This window comes from Carassius auratus, chromosome 32 (assembly GCF_003368295.1).
Source record: "Carassius auratus strain Wakin chromosome 32, ASM336829v1, whole genome shotgun sequence".
Classification (NCBI taxonomy): domain Eukaryota; kingdom Metazoa; phylum Chordata; class Actinopteri; order Cypriniformes; family Cyprinidae; genus Carassius; species Carassius auratus.
The window spans coordinates 21,540,456-21,553,188 of record NC_039274.1 but is presented as its reverse complement, the minus strand read 5'-3'; the positions used below and the strand labels follow the sequence as shown (position 1 = coordinate 21,553,188).

At 36.2% G+C, this 12,733-nt stretch overlaps 1 protein-coding gene across 2 annotated transcripts in view; it reads left to right on the top strand.

The window, feature by feature from the left end:
• Positions 1 to 437: 437 nt before the first annotated feature.
• The window catches only part of LOC113051826 (rap1 GTPase-GDP dissociation stimulator 1-like), a 39,525-nt gene continuing 27,229 nt past the window's right edge, over positions 438 to 12,733 (top strand). The window contains exons 1-4 of one of the 2 annotated variants that reach the window (XM_026215951.1): positions 438 to 799; positions 4,821 to 4,919; positions 7,862 to 7,984; positions 9,645 to 9,770. In XM_026215951.1, coding sequence (XP_026071736.1) covers positions 796 to 799; positions 4,821 to 4,919; positions 7,862 to 7,984; positions 9,645 to 9,770 — 352 coding nt within the window. In that variant the 5' untranslated portion in view covers positions 438 to 795. The remainder of the gene's footprint in view (positions 800 to 4,820; positions 4,920 to 7,861; positions 7,985 to 9,644; positions 9,771 to 12,733) is intronic. The other variant, XM_026215953.1, reaches the window with a different exon arrangement.

The following is a 12,733-nucleotide window of genomic DNA, read 5'->3' as shown; positions in this document are numbered from 1 at the left end:
TGTCATTCTCCTACCTGTTTTGATCAAAAACTGAAATAAACAATACAATTCACCAGTTCAAGGGGCTAAAAGAGAGTTTATCTTAATTAAAACCATCGCATTTCACTGAAACATGGAAAACTGAATGAAATGTAACTGCAAACTGTATTTAAAAGGTGTGTGCAACTGTATGAACTGCATCACAAAAACTGGGGCACAGTAAAGGACTATAAACTTTTGTACACATAAAACCTATAACGTAATTACGTCATGACGGAAATGAAATGAAGCGTTTAAAACGAACCGTTTGGAAGAACCGGTTCACGCAAACGAGTCGGACTTCCTTGAGCAAATCCTCAAGGGGCGTGGTCTGCTTCAACGACAACGTAGTCTACCAATCAGCGTAGAGACAAGAACCTTCTGTGTGGACCACGAGCCAATCAGCTGAGAGGAAGGCGGGGCGTCGCCGCGCTCGTCTGCCCTGTGCGGAGAATCATCATCAGACAGCTCGCTCACTAGAAGGAAGTGCATATGAAGTGCCCTTGGTTTTATTTTGATGCACAAGAGCACTAATATCTTCGTATTAAATAACATAATCCCCGATATCAGTACAGAGGGGTCTCTCCTGGTTGACCGAGCGGCAGAGGCTGTTTTCACCGGAGCAGCGTGGGTTAAGGTGGGCCTTGCCCGGATATCTGTCTGACAAGCGAACCAAGACCGATCCGGAACCCGCCTCGAGATAACCAGCACACCCAGTCCTTCGGAGAGCACACTTGGAGCCCCTTTTGGACTACAACACTCACACACACACACCAGATGGGTAAGTAAAGCGAAACCTGAAGATCTGCACATTCCTGGACTCCTCCGGATCAGTCTTTAATGTTTAGAGATGCACACTAGTGAGTGTGTGAGAGCAGCTCAGGCAGTAACTAATGGTTTTGAGCCCATCCTTCAGAGACAGGCTGTGATGTAACGTTGCCATGGATTTATTCACATGCTCATCATCCCGCATCCTTCATTTTTGGGCTGATTATATTCTTCTGGTTTTGGTGAGATGGAAACCAGTGGCTGATGAGTGTTTAAATCTGCTGTGAATCACAGTGTGTGTTTTCTTAGACATCCCCAGTCTTGTGTGACTGACAGCCTGTGATGTAATACTTGACACATATATGTGAGTTAGACCGAGAGAGACCTTGCTGTGTGTGTTGAGCTGGATGTGCGTGTCAGATTGATTCAGATGCATATATGAACAATCATGAAACAGTAAGATGGTGAGTCTGCAGAAAAGCAGGTCACATATGAGCAAACATACACTGAATATCCTGATGGTGGGATGGGCTTCAGTGTGAGTCGAGGCAGTGATTTTTCAACCTTTTTTGTCTTATTTACCCCAACAGTAGACAGAAAATCGTAAATATGTTCTTATTAACTGATGTTATCATTGATTTTATTATTGTTGTTAAAACCATATACTGGATATTCCGCTACGTCTGTCATCTATGCATGTTTTTAGGGCTTAAACACAGTATTTCATTTGCTTTCGTTGAGGGGATAGTTCAAACAAAAAATCACCCTCATGCCATTCCAAATCTGTTTGTCTTTTTGTCTTGAAAAATCTTGTTTTCAGGACAGATTGCAAAGTGCAAGTATAAAACATGCATGGATGAATATGATCGGTAACATGCATCGAGAAATTAAATGGGATCAATTCTGATTTCATGACGACTTTAAAATAGAAAAAAATAGTGAGATTAATCACACTATTCGCCTATTTTCCAAATGCATTTAGATCTTATTGTGAATTATATTCCTCCATGCATGTTTTTTTTTTTTGTTGATAATTATTAATCTGAATAGACTTCTTTCTGGTGACTTCTGGCGACCTCTCTCTCTTACAGTCGACTGTAAGACTGTGTTCAGATCTTCCTCCATTCAATATACAGAGCCAAATTCCTGCCTTACATTTTTTTCCTGTTGCACTTGGATGTACGTCACAATACAGAAGCCAAAACTGCTATAATAAGATTAATAAGACCATATCTGGAAAACTCTGTAGTGCACCAACAAATGTGAAGCCACCTCAAGCCACTAATGTCACTTTTGTGGAGGAGAGAGTTTTCATTTTTAATTTCTCAAAACAAGTATCCATATATTACTTCTTTTACACTGGAAACTTTAAATGTTCAGTTTTCTTCAAAACTCACTAGAGATATACATTGCATGTTAATTTACTTCATCCCATTGTTCTTCTTTTACATAAATTAGTTAAATGTAATTCATGTTCAGTCTGTGAAAAGGCAGAAGTTACAGTTCAAGAGAAACAGCGAAGATATGTTACACACCACAGTTACCCATTTTTCTGCAATCAGCCATTTCACCCTTTTAAATGGATATTTCTCCAAAAAAGCATTTACATTAAAATTAAAAATTTACTTGTTGTTCCAAACCTTTAAAAAAAATCTCTTCAATTAAAAATCAAAGAAGATTATTTTGAAGAATGTTGATAACGGAACAGTTGCTGGCACCCATTGACTTCCATAGTATTATCTTTCCATATTATGGAAGTCATTGGGGTTACCAGCGTTCTTCAAAAGATCTTCTGTTGTGTCCCACAGCAGAGAGAAACTCAAACAGGTCTGAATCAACATGAGGGCGAGTAAATAATGGCAACATTTTCCTTTTTGTTTGAACGATCCCTTTAATATTGCAAAGAACAGATGAGAAAACCTTTGTGCATTTAAAAATAGTGCACAATAAGATTAAAGTAATTCATTTTGGTTGCATGCTACTATTTTGTCCCTTGTAATTGACCCTTCGCGGCGGATTGCTGTAGCGCCTCCGTTCAAGCGGCACGTGAACCTCTTTACTAGTTATTATAGCACAAAATAAACATGAATGAACATAAGAGGTACCTTGTTTCAACCGCGGGAAGACACACACCATCTTTCAAGTTCAAGTCCACCGATGTTAATCTACTCTCTTGTCTGGTTTGTTTTTGGACAAAATGGCAGATTCGGCGTTATGATTGGTCAGTTCGCCTGTCAATCAAACTCCCTGCGATGGGTCGATTGCAATATATTCATTTACAACAAAAGTGTGTTTTTCTGGATCCTGTAACCCCAAATGCAGTTTTTTCCATTATATTTAAATGTGCAGTAGAACATATAAAAACCAAGTCATTGTAGCTGTTTGAACACTTTGTTATTCAGATTTCAGACTTTTTTTTCCGAGCAGAAATAAGACACAGCCAGCTTATGTAGAAAACTGCACCAAATTGTATTTATTTATTGATGCAGGACATTAGAGTTGGTTTAATCAGTATTTTAGTAGTTGTGCATTATACCGGAGTATGATATAAGTTTTTTTTTAATCTTAAAGTTCTTGGGAATTGGTTCCTTTATGTAATTGTTCTAGCTTAAGTATAAAGTAGACAGGTGATTTGATGATATATCTGACTCATTGTCTCTGCTGGCCTTTATCTTGACGTGATTTGTTAATGGAACGAAGCTTTAACATCCCTAGAGTGACAAGTATGTTCTAGTATCACCATTTAATTGGCTTCTTTTCTGCCCTTGTCTTATTAGTTGAGCTCTTCTACCTAAAGAGCTTCCAAACATGACAGATGTTTCTGTGAATCAGACAGTAGAGCTAGCGCCTGCAACACCAAGGTCATGGGTCGAGTTCTCAGAGAATGCATGAAAACTTTGGGTTACAGCATCAGCAATATGAGTGTATGAGTATGAGTAATGTTGGAGAAAAACCGTACACATTGTAAGACAGACTTTTTTTCTGGTAACACTACTATTAAAATGTAAAACATTTTTCAAGACCTTATTAAGCATAAAATAATGGTCTGAAAAATCACATAAAAAAAGAACATTCTATTTAACCATTAGACAAAATATAAAAATAAATAATCTAAAAAAATATGTATATGCATATGGTTTTTGTTGAGATTCATAGTTATCAGTCTTTTATGGCTCATATAAGTATGATCTATAAGAACATGGAGCTCATACTTGAGGATAAACACCTAACTGAGCAAACATAAGCAATTTGGTGCGGTTTCCAATATTTATATGACCAAAAATTAAGATGAAATTCCGATCATTTGATTGTAATGCAAATACTTACATAAAGTACTTACATGAAATGTATTTAAATAATAATGTGTGTTAGTAAGGTGATATTTTATGATCAAAGCTCTAGTTTTTATTTTGGGACCAAACCATATTGTGCAATGCAATGCAGTGATGACCGAGAAGTGAACTAATAAACATTCAAAAAGCCTGACAATCACATCTGATACTCACATATTATATGAATTTTCTCAACAGAAACAAATGAAGTTGCTTTAGTCCAGTAAGTGCTCATCTTGAAATATTACAAACAATATAAAAGCTATTCTTATGTTTACGATAAAAATAAATCAGTAAAGCTTTCACAGCAAAAAGACACATGAACCAACTGAAGGGGGCCATTTTTACAGTGATCCCAAAAGGCCTTTTACTTGCTAATACTTGTTTTCTCAGCAAGGTTTTGAACATGTTAATAATTAAGGTCGTAGAATTTTATGCATTGATAAATGCCGGGCGGTACCTTTTCAAAAAGTATTAATATGTACCATTTAGGTACTAATAAAAACCTTTAAGGTACCAGTATTCACTCTTTAGTGGTAATAAGGTATCTTTGCAAAGATACCTACACCAGAGCCAATAGTGATTGATTTGGGCTCCTTGAGAAACACTGCCTTATAAAAGTAGGTTCTTTGTCTTTTCATGATTTTGTGCAGTTGTGAACTATTGAAGAGATAAAGCTGTTTATTATTTCTGGTCCATCAGCGGATAACCTGAGCGAAGCCCTGAAGACGCTGAAGCTCTCGTCGGCGGACAGTGTCGAGGGCTGCTTGGACTGCCTGCTCAAAGCTTTGGCCCACAATAGTAAGTCTTTTATATAGCTGTTCATTTTTCTCATTCTTTACAGCATCTGGTGGAATAAAGAATGATTGAAGAGGGCAGGTGCCTTGATTTAAAGGGATACTCCACCCCAAAATGATGTCGTTTTCAAATCCGTAAAAGCTTTGTTCGTCTTCGAACACAATTTAAAATATTTCGGATGGAAACCTGGAGGCTTGTCCCATAGACTGCCAAGTAAATAACAGTGTCAAGTAGGGCTGCACAATATTGGGAAAAAAATAACATTGCGATATAAAATCTAATCAAATTTTTTCTTACAAACAAAAATGGGCTGAGCACACTTACATTCTCATTTTAAATCATTTTAACATCAGAGTATTATTTAAATTAGAGTAAATTATTTGTTTGTAACTTTAGGATATGGTTTGAATTGTTAACATACTAACTAACATGAACTTACCACGAGTAATACTTTTGTTACTATATTTATTCATCTTTGTTTATCTTAGTTTTATAAAAACACAGCTGTTCATTGTTTGGTAATGTTAACAAATACTGTACAACTTTTGATTTCAACAATGAAGGCTATAGCCTAAATGTTGAAATTAACAATGTTGTAGAAGTGCAGTTTAGTAATAGTAAATGTTAAATAATGTAGTAAAATAGTTAGAACATTATTGTAAAGTGTTACAGATTTTTTATACACCAATTCAGACGTCTCGTGAGTTCAGTGTTGGACAGGTCAGTTGTTAAAACCATTCATTAAATTGAATCGGTTCAAAGGAATCATTAGTTCGCGAATCAGACGTGTACGGCGCGCGTTGTGTAATTATCTCTGGAATTTAGGATATTGCACAAGATTTGACAACTCGGAAAACATTTCATCACTCATTTCATTTTTTATTTTTTTTCTACGCCATAGTGTCAATTGATTTTGATTAATATGCGCCAGGGAGAGAGAGAAGACAGCGCTCGTGTTGTTGGAAGACGGTGAAGGTGAGCGTGCGTGGCCGGGGCTCTCTCGCTCTCTCTTTCTCTTTCTCTTTTTCTTTCTCTTTCTCTTTCTCTGTCTCTTTCTCTCTCTCTCTCTTTCTCTCTCTCTCTGCTCGTTCTTATATGCGCCCTGTTAAACTAACAGGACTTAAAAACACATGCAAATGATAAACTGATGATGATCCTGCGATGTGACTATCGTGGATTCGTACATCGCGATATCGATGCTTAAACGACACATCGTGCAGCCCTAGTGTCAAGGTTCAGAAAAGTATGAAAGTCGTCGTCAGAATACACCATCTGCCATCAGACGTGCAATCTGTGTTACACGAAGTGACGGGAACACTTTTTGTAAGCGAAAAAACCAAAATAACGACATAATTTAATAATTCCTTTGTCAACAGTCTCCTCTGTGTCACTCCGCATCACCGTTCTGTGTCCTCCGCGCCACAAGGATGCGCTGTTTTATTTCAAATTTTAAAGCTAAATACATATAAAAAGCGCATCCTTATTGGGCGGAGGACACAAAATTGAACACGCACCACGGTGAAACAGAGTATCACAGAAGAGACGTCGTTATTTCTTGACACTGTTATTTACTTGGCAGTCTATGGGACAGTCTCAAGCCTCCAGGTTTTCACCCAAAATACCTTCAATTGTGTTCTTAACATGAACATAGCTTTTACGGATTTGGAACGACATGGGGGTAAGTGATTAATGACAAAATTTTAATTTTGGGGTGGAGTATCCCTTTAAGGACATCTTAGGCCTCTTATGTCTTATATTCAAATTATTCAAGGATGCAGGATTGAACTAAATCCATTTTATTCTGCTGTGATGAAAAATGTAGCCGACTGAAACAGTAATGAAAAATACAACGTCTCAGTTGAAATGCAATGGGAAGATCGAGCTTATTGTTTCACTAATGATGTTTTCAGGATGCGGCAGTATTACTTGAATCCTCCTCTGCTTATTCTTGCCAACAAAAATGCCCACTTAGACCGGAAGAGACCGTCTGATTAAGTTTTATCTACCATTTGGGGCTGAGGTTAGAGAACATTTAAACAAATTACAATTAGAATAATGGAGGGAACGATGAATGATTAAAAAAGATAAATAAATAAATGGAGAGGAAGTGTGTAGGCTTTGTGATCAGTGTTTCTGTCTGTGCAAAGGTAATAAATATGACTACATAAGCAGCTCAGAAAACAAATTTGAATTCATGCTTCAGCTTGTGGATGTTTAGTTTATTTTAATGTTTAAAGTTCTTATGCCATTAACCTCGCAACCCTTAGTTCTGCGTGTTGCATCAACCTTGTAAAGCAGTGTTATTTTAGTATTATTATATACCGTTATAGTACTTATTAACATTTTAAATCCATTTCTATTTTAGTTCAAGTTTTTGACATTTTGATTAGTTCAATTTTCTTACTTATCTTTAACTTTATTTCAGTTTTAGTCATTTAAATCAAGATTTCTCGTTTTTTTGTAAGTTTTTAATATGTAATATTTATATAAATGTTTTTTTCAGCTTCAACGGAAACATTTATTTTAGTTTTAGTTCACAATAACAAAAAACTGTTGTAAATATGACTTTGTTACCGGGCGGATAAGAGTGTGTTTCTAGTTTTGTTGTGCTTAGTTTCAGCGACTAGTTATTGCTCTTTATATGTGGTTTTGTAAAGCCTCCCCACAAACCATCAGCGTTATCATCAGTTTTTCTGGTCAAGAGTCTTTTAGAGATATTTACACATTTATGGCATTCTTGTGCGGCTGCATTAAATCCATAGATGGTCTCTAAAATGACAATCTATCCCACTGATCTTTTCTAGTAGTCATGAAGACATGAGCATCCTGGAAATTCATTCAACCCTGTAGGAGTACTAAATGGACCACCTGTGACTGAATCTGAAACCTTTGGGATCCTTTCTGATTATCATATAACCTACTGATGTTCCTGGCTCTGTTTTCAGATGTTGAGACCAGTGGAAAGATCCAGGAGATGGGTGTTCTTGCCATGATGCCCGCTCTTCTGTCCGCGCAGAACTCATGCACACCTAAAGTAGCCAACATCATTGCAGAGGTGGCCAAAAATGGTAACTACTCGTACATCACCAATTGTAGCTTTTTGGACTTACTGACACCTTGTGTTGTGGATGCAAAGGTGTTGTGGATGCAGCGTCGCGCAAAAGTCAACAGTAGCTTTGTAGAAATGGTTAATTTATTCCATAAGAATTAAGTGTCTGATTGAAGAAGCTGGTACCAAATGAGTATGATTAAAATGGTCACGTGATCTCAACATGGCGGCCCCCAAGAGGCGACTCAATGAGGGTTATTATAGAAAACCAATATAAAACCAAAATACAATGAATTATATAAAAAACTAAAACTGAAATAAAAATAAACAACATAGAGATTTATAAAAACAAAACAAAAAATCTAATAGAAATGATAAAAACACAAAAAATGCTAAAACGAACCATATAAAAATAAGTGAATGAGAAAATGGAAAATCTAAAAATAATAAAATAACACTTGCCTTTCTAAAATAAATGCCATTTATTAGCCTACTGATGTTACTAAAATTTACATATTTGTACATTTTATCACTCAAAAGTATGTTTTTTTAATATTAAAAATAAAAATAAAAATTCACAGTGAATCTTTGATATACTGTAGCATTGATATACTGCTACATTTACATTCTTCATAGAAACCTGTTTTAAAATAATAAAATAAACCTGCTTTGCCACTCGGGTCTGTTTGTTTGTCTCTGCTATTCTCTGCTCCCCAGTTTCACTGACGCTGCGGTCGAGTCTGTGGTCAGTCATGCGTCTCATTATTACTGCTATTGACAACGTGAAGGAAATGATGTAAGCTTTACGATCGGAGCAGCAGAAGCAGCAGATCTCAAAACAGACAGATTACTATTGAGTTGACTTCTAAACACACCACACTACGCATGACGCAGTCCTGAGAATATGCAACAATTTATGAGAAAATGAATATTTCTAACTGCTGTGAACACTTTTGATCTACTTCGTATAATAAAATGTAATTTGTAAACGTAATTATTGCAAGTAGAGTAGGGCTGCATCTAAAAATAGTTTTGAAAGTTAATTTCAATTTTTTGCATTAATTTATCAGCGGATTAAAGAAAAATGTATGAATTTATGTTGTACATGCATGCCGTGCAAAAAATATAAAATGCATGTTTAAAATTTTTAATATAGTATGTTAAATATAAATGTTGCAATATTAATTGTAAGTTTTCTCATAAAAAACATGCATTACTTGCATAACGTGATTCGAATGTAAAAGTAATTATTTTTATTATCCATTTTATTCATGTTTTGCTTTTGAGGCCCTGATTTAAATCTAATTACATTGTCTTTAGTAATTAGTAATATGCACTGCTAAGAATTAATTTAGACGACTTTGAAGGCGACTTTCTCAGTATTTAGATTTTTTTTACACCCTCAAATTCTAGATTTTCAAATAGTTGTATCTCGCCAATTATTGTCCTATCCCAATCTAATATACCATACATCAACAGAAAGTTTATTTATTCAGATTTCAGATTATGTATAAATCTCAATTTTGAAAAATGTACCCTTTTGACTGGTTTTGTTGGTCCAGGGTCACATATTTATTATATATCATTACAAAATATTTATAATATTGCATTTTGGGTATTGTTCCAATTTATGTTTTTTAATCAATAAGTGTTTTATTGAGCTGAAGTCCTCTCTGCAGAGTTCATGAGGAGCCCGTGTGTGGAAGCAGGCCTCATTCCTCCACTGGTTCAGCTGCTAAACTCTAAGGACCAGGAGATACTGCTCCAGACGGGACGAGCCCTTGGCAACATCTGCTACGACAGCCGTAAGTGCCCATCATCATCACCCCCTCAGCCGATATATCAGAGTCTCTGGGATGATTCGAAGGAGAGCTGCTGCCACAGATGTCTGAACGAGTGACATGAGGCAGGCAGAGCAGCTGATAGATGAGCTAGGAGCTTGCTTTTAGATGTCTAGCTACACTTTTCCTGCACTTTTTTCATTTCACACATGGTTTCCGGTGGTAATTGTTCAAGAGCTTGTACCATTGCTGAATTCTTGATTCTGATTGGTTGACAGACGTCCAAGAGTATTATAAGATGTAACGTGATTGTGGTGTAAGTGTTATAATTGACTCTAGACCATTGAATTATTGAATTCATGCACATTTTCGCATTAGAAATTAACTACTATTTTGTACATGAACCATATTGATGAACTAGCAGTGGTTGGTCATTGACATTATATCAAATCTTTTTCCTTATACGTATATTTTATGGCAGTAATGTGTTTTGCTGTATTTGCCCGCTTTGTAACCTTAACAGTAAAGTGGTGTGATCTGTATTGACAATTACTGATAACCGATTACTCCTTTTAAAAGTAATCACATTAGGGATGCACGATATTGGATTTTGGCCGATATTCGATATGCCGATATTTTCAAAATAATTTTGGCCGATGCCGATACCGATATATATTCAAATTCTTCGCCTGATATATTTAAACTTTAATTTTACTGAAGCGATTTTAATTTTACTTATCCATGTATCTCTTCTGTACTGATTCTACCATAAATGTATTATTTTACGTATGCAGACAGACAGTCACACCTGAAAAACAGGTCTTGGTGCTGCTCAGGATGATGGCTCTTAAGATGTGTAATCATATTTGTAGTATTGAAAGACTGTTGTTTTACGCCTCCTCGCATCACTTGTGCTTTACAAATATTGCAAATAGCAACTTTGTTATCTGTTTGACAGATCTCGAAATGCCTCCACACAGCTGACATGTTGTAAGTTTAAGTTTTTGGCGCTCAAGCTACGTTCATTGTCGTCAGGGGCGCACACGCCCCCCTATCGGTTTGGCTCATCGGCAGAAATATTCATATCGGCCGATGCCGATGATGGTCATTTTAAGCTTTTATCGGCCGATACTGATGTTGTGCCGATATTATTGTGCATCCCTAAATCACATTACTGTTCTGATTACTATATAAAAAATTTTATTAGTAGTTAGTTACATTACTAGTTGCGTAACTTTTTTTCTCCATGAAATGTATGAAATCCCAGCATACACGCTCGCGATAAGTATTTGTTGTTAAAGTGTCAACAACATTCACAGAAAACTGTTATTTTAAACTAACGTGTGAGCTGCTGCGTGCATGGAAATGCCAGCAAAGAGCGCTGCTTTTATAATCTTTAATAAAAGACATCTCAGTTCATTGCAATCTCACAATAAATATATGCATCATGAATCTTTCATAATGTCTACAATTCGTTTGCTTTAATGAGAGGATTTGTGTGCATGCAAATTTCAGCACTGTGTTGCTCAATGCTGCAAACACGTGTTGTAGCCTCAATACAAACTCTGCATACACTTGCACCTGTTAATCGTTTATATTTTACATTTGTTCTTGTTACTTTTGTGCAATAGATGAATAACAATCGATTTGTTTTAGATAGAGAATTTTAGAGCATTTTGGAGAATATCAGATGAACACAAACAGCTTACGCTCTTCTGTTTTAGCCGTAGAGTATCGCTTTAAGTACGGTAGAGTACCCCTTTAAATACGCACACTTGTATGTCAAAATGCCGATCTTTGCAGGTAACCTTGTAAACACAGTAATTTAGGCCTATTGAAAGCGAACAGCTAAGAAAGAAAACATGCAACAGTATACTGGATCCGTGCAGCTCTAATATTCCTGCTGTCTGTCATTCATGTTAATCAAACAACAAAAGACAGAAAATCTCTCACTGTTCTTGACTAAATCACTTTTGAAACTTTAATAAGAAGAAATATATATTTAGCTAGTGAGCTATCACTATTTATATTGAAAAAAAAAAAAAGAAATTTATGTGGTATCAAAAATTTGTATATCATAAAGACAAAAATAAGTAATACAAAAATAAGTAATACAAAAATAACCAGCCTATATTGTGATAAATATTGTTAACGTGAAATAAAATGTCTCCGATCTTGATTATAAGATGTTGGTCATATCGCCCACACCTAGTGCTAAGTAATAATTATGACATAGAGCTTCAAAAAGTCAATTCAGTTAAAATAAATGTAACTTTTTATCTCATAAATTTGACTTTTTATGTCTAATATATATATATATATATATTATATATTTTGGACTTGACAGTTGTCCAAAAGATGACAATTGACACCTTGCCACAAAAGGAACAAAAGGTCATTGCAAAAGAGGCTGGCTGTTCACAGAGCTCTGTGTCCAAACACATTAATAGAGAGGTGAAGGGAAGGAAAAGATGTGGTAGAAAAAAGTGTACAAGCAATAGGGATAACCGCACCGTGGAGAGGATTGTGAAACAAAACCCATTCAATAATGTGGGGGAGATCCACAAAGAGTGGACTGCAGCTGGAGTCAGTGCTTCAAGAACCACTACACACAGACGTATGCAAGACATGGGTTTCAGCTGTCGCATTGATTGTGTCAAGCCACTCTTGAACAACAGACAGCATCAGAAGCATCTCGCTTTAGAAAGGATTGGACTGCTGCTGAGTGGTCCAAAGTTATGTTCTCTGATGAAAGTACATTTTGCATTTCCTTTGGTCCCAGAGTCTGGAGGAAGAGAGGAGAGGCACATAATCCATGTTGCTTGAGGTCCATTGTAAAGTTTCCACAGTCAGTGATGGTTTGGGGTGCCATGTCATGTGTTTTCTGAGGTCCAAGGTCAACACAGCCGTATATCAGGAAGTTTTAGAGCACTTCATGCTTCCTGCTGCTGACCAACTTTATGGAGATGCAGATTTCATTTTCCAAC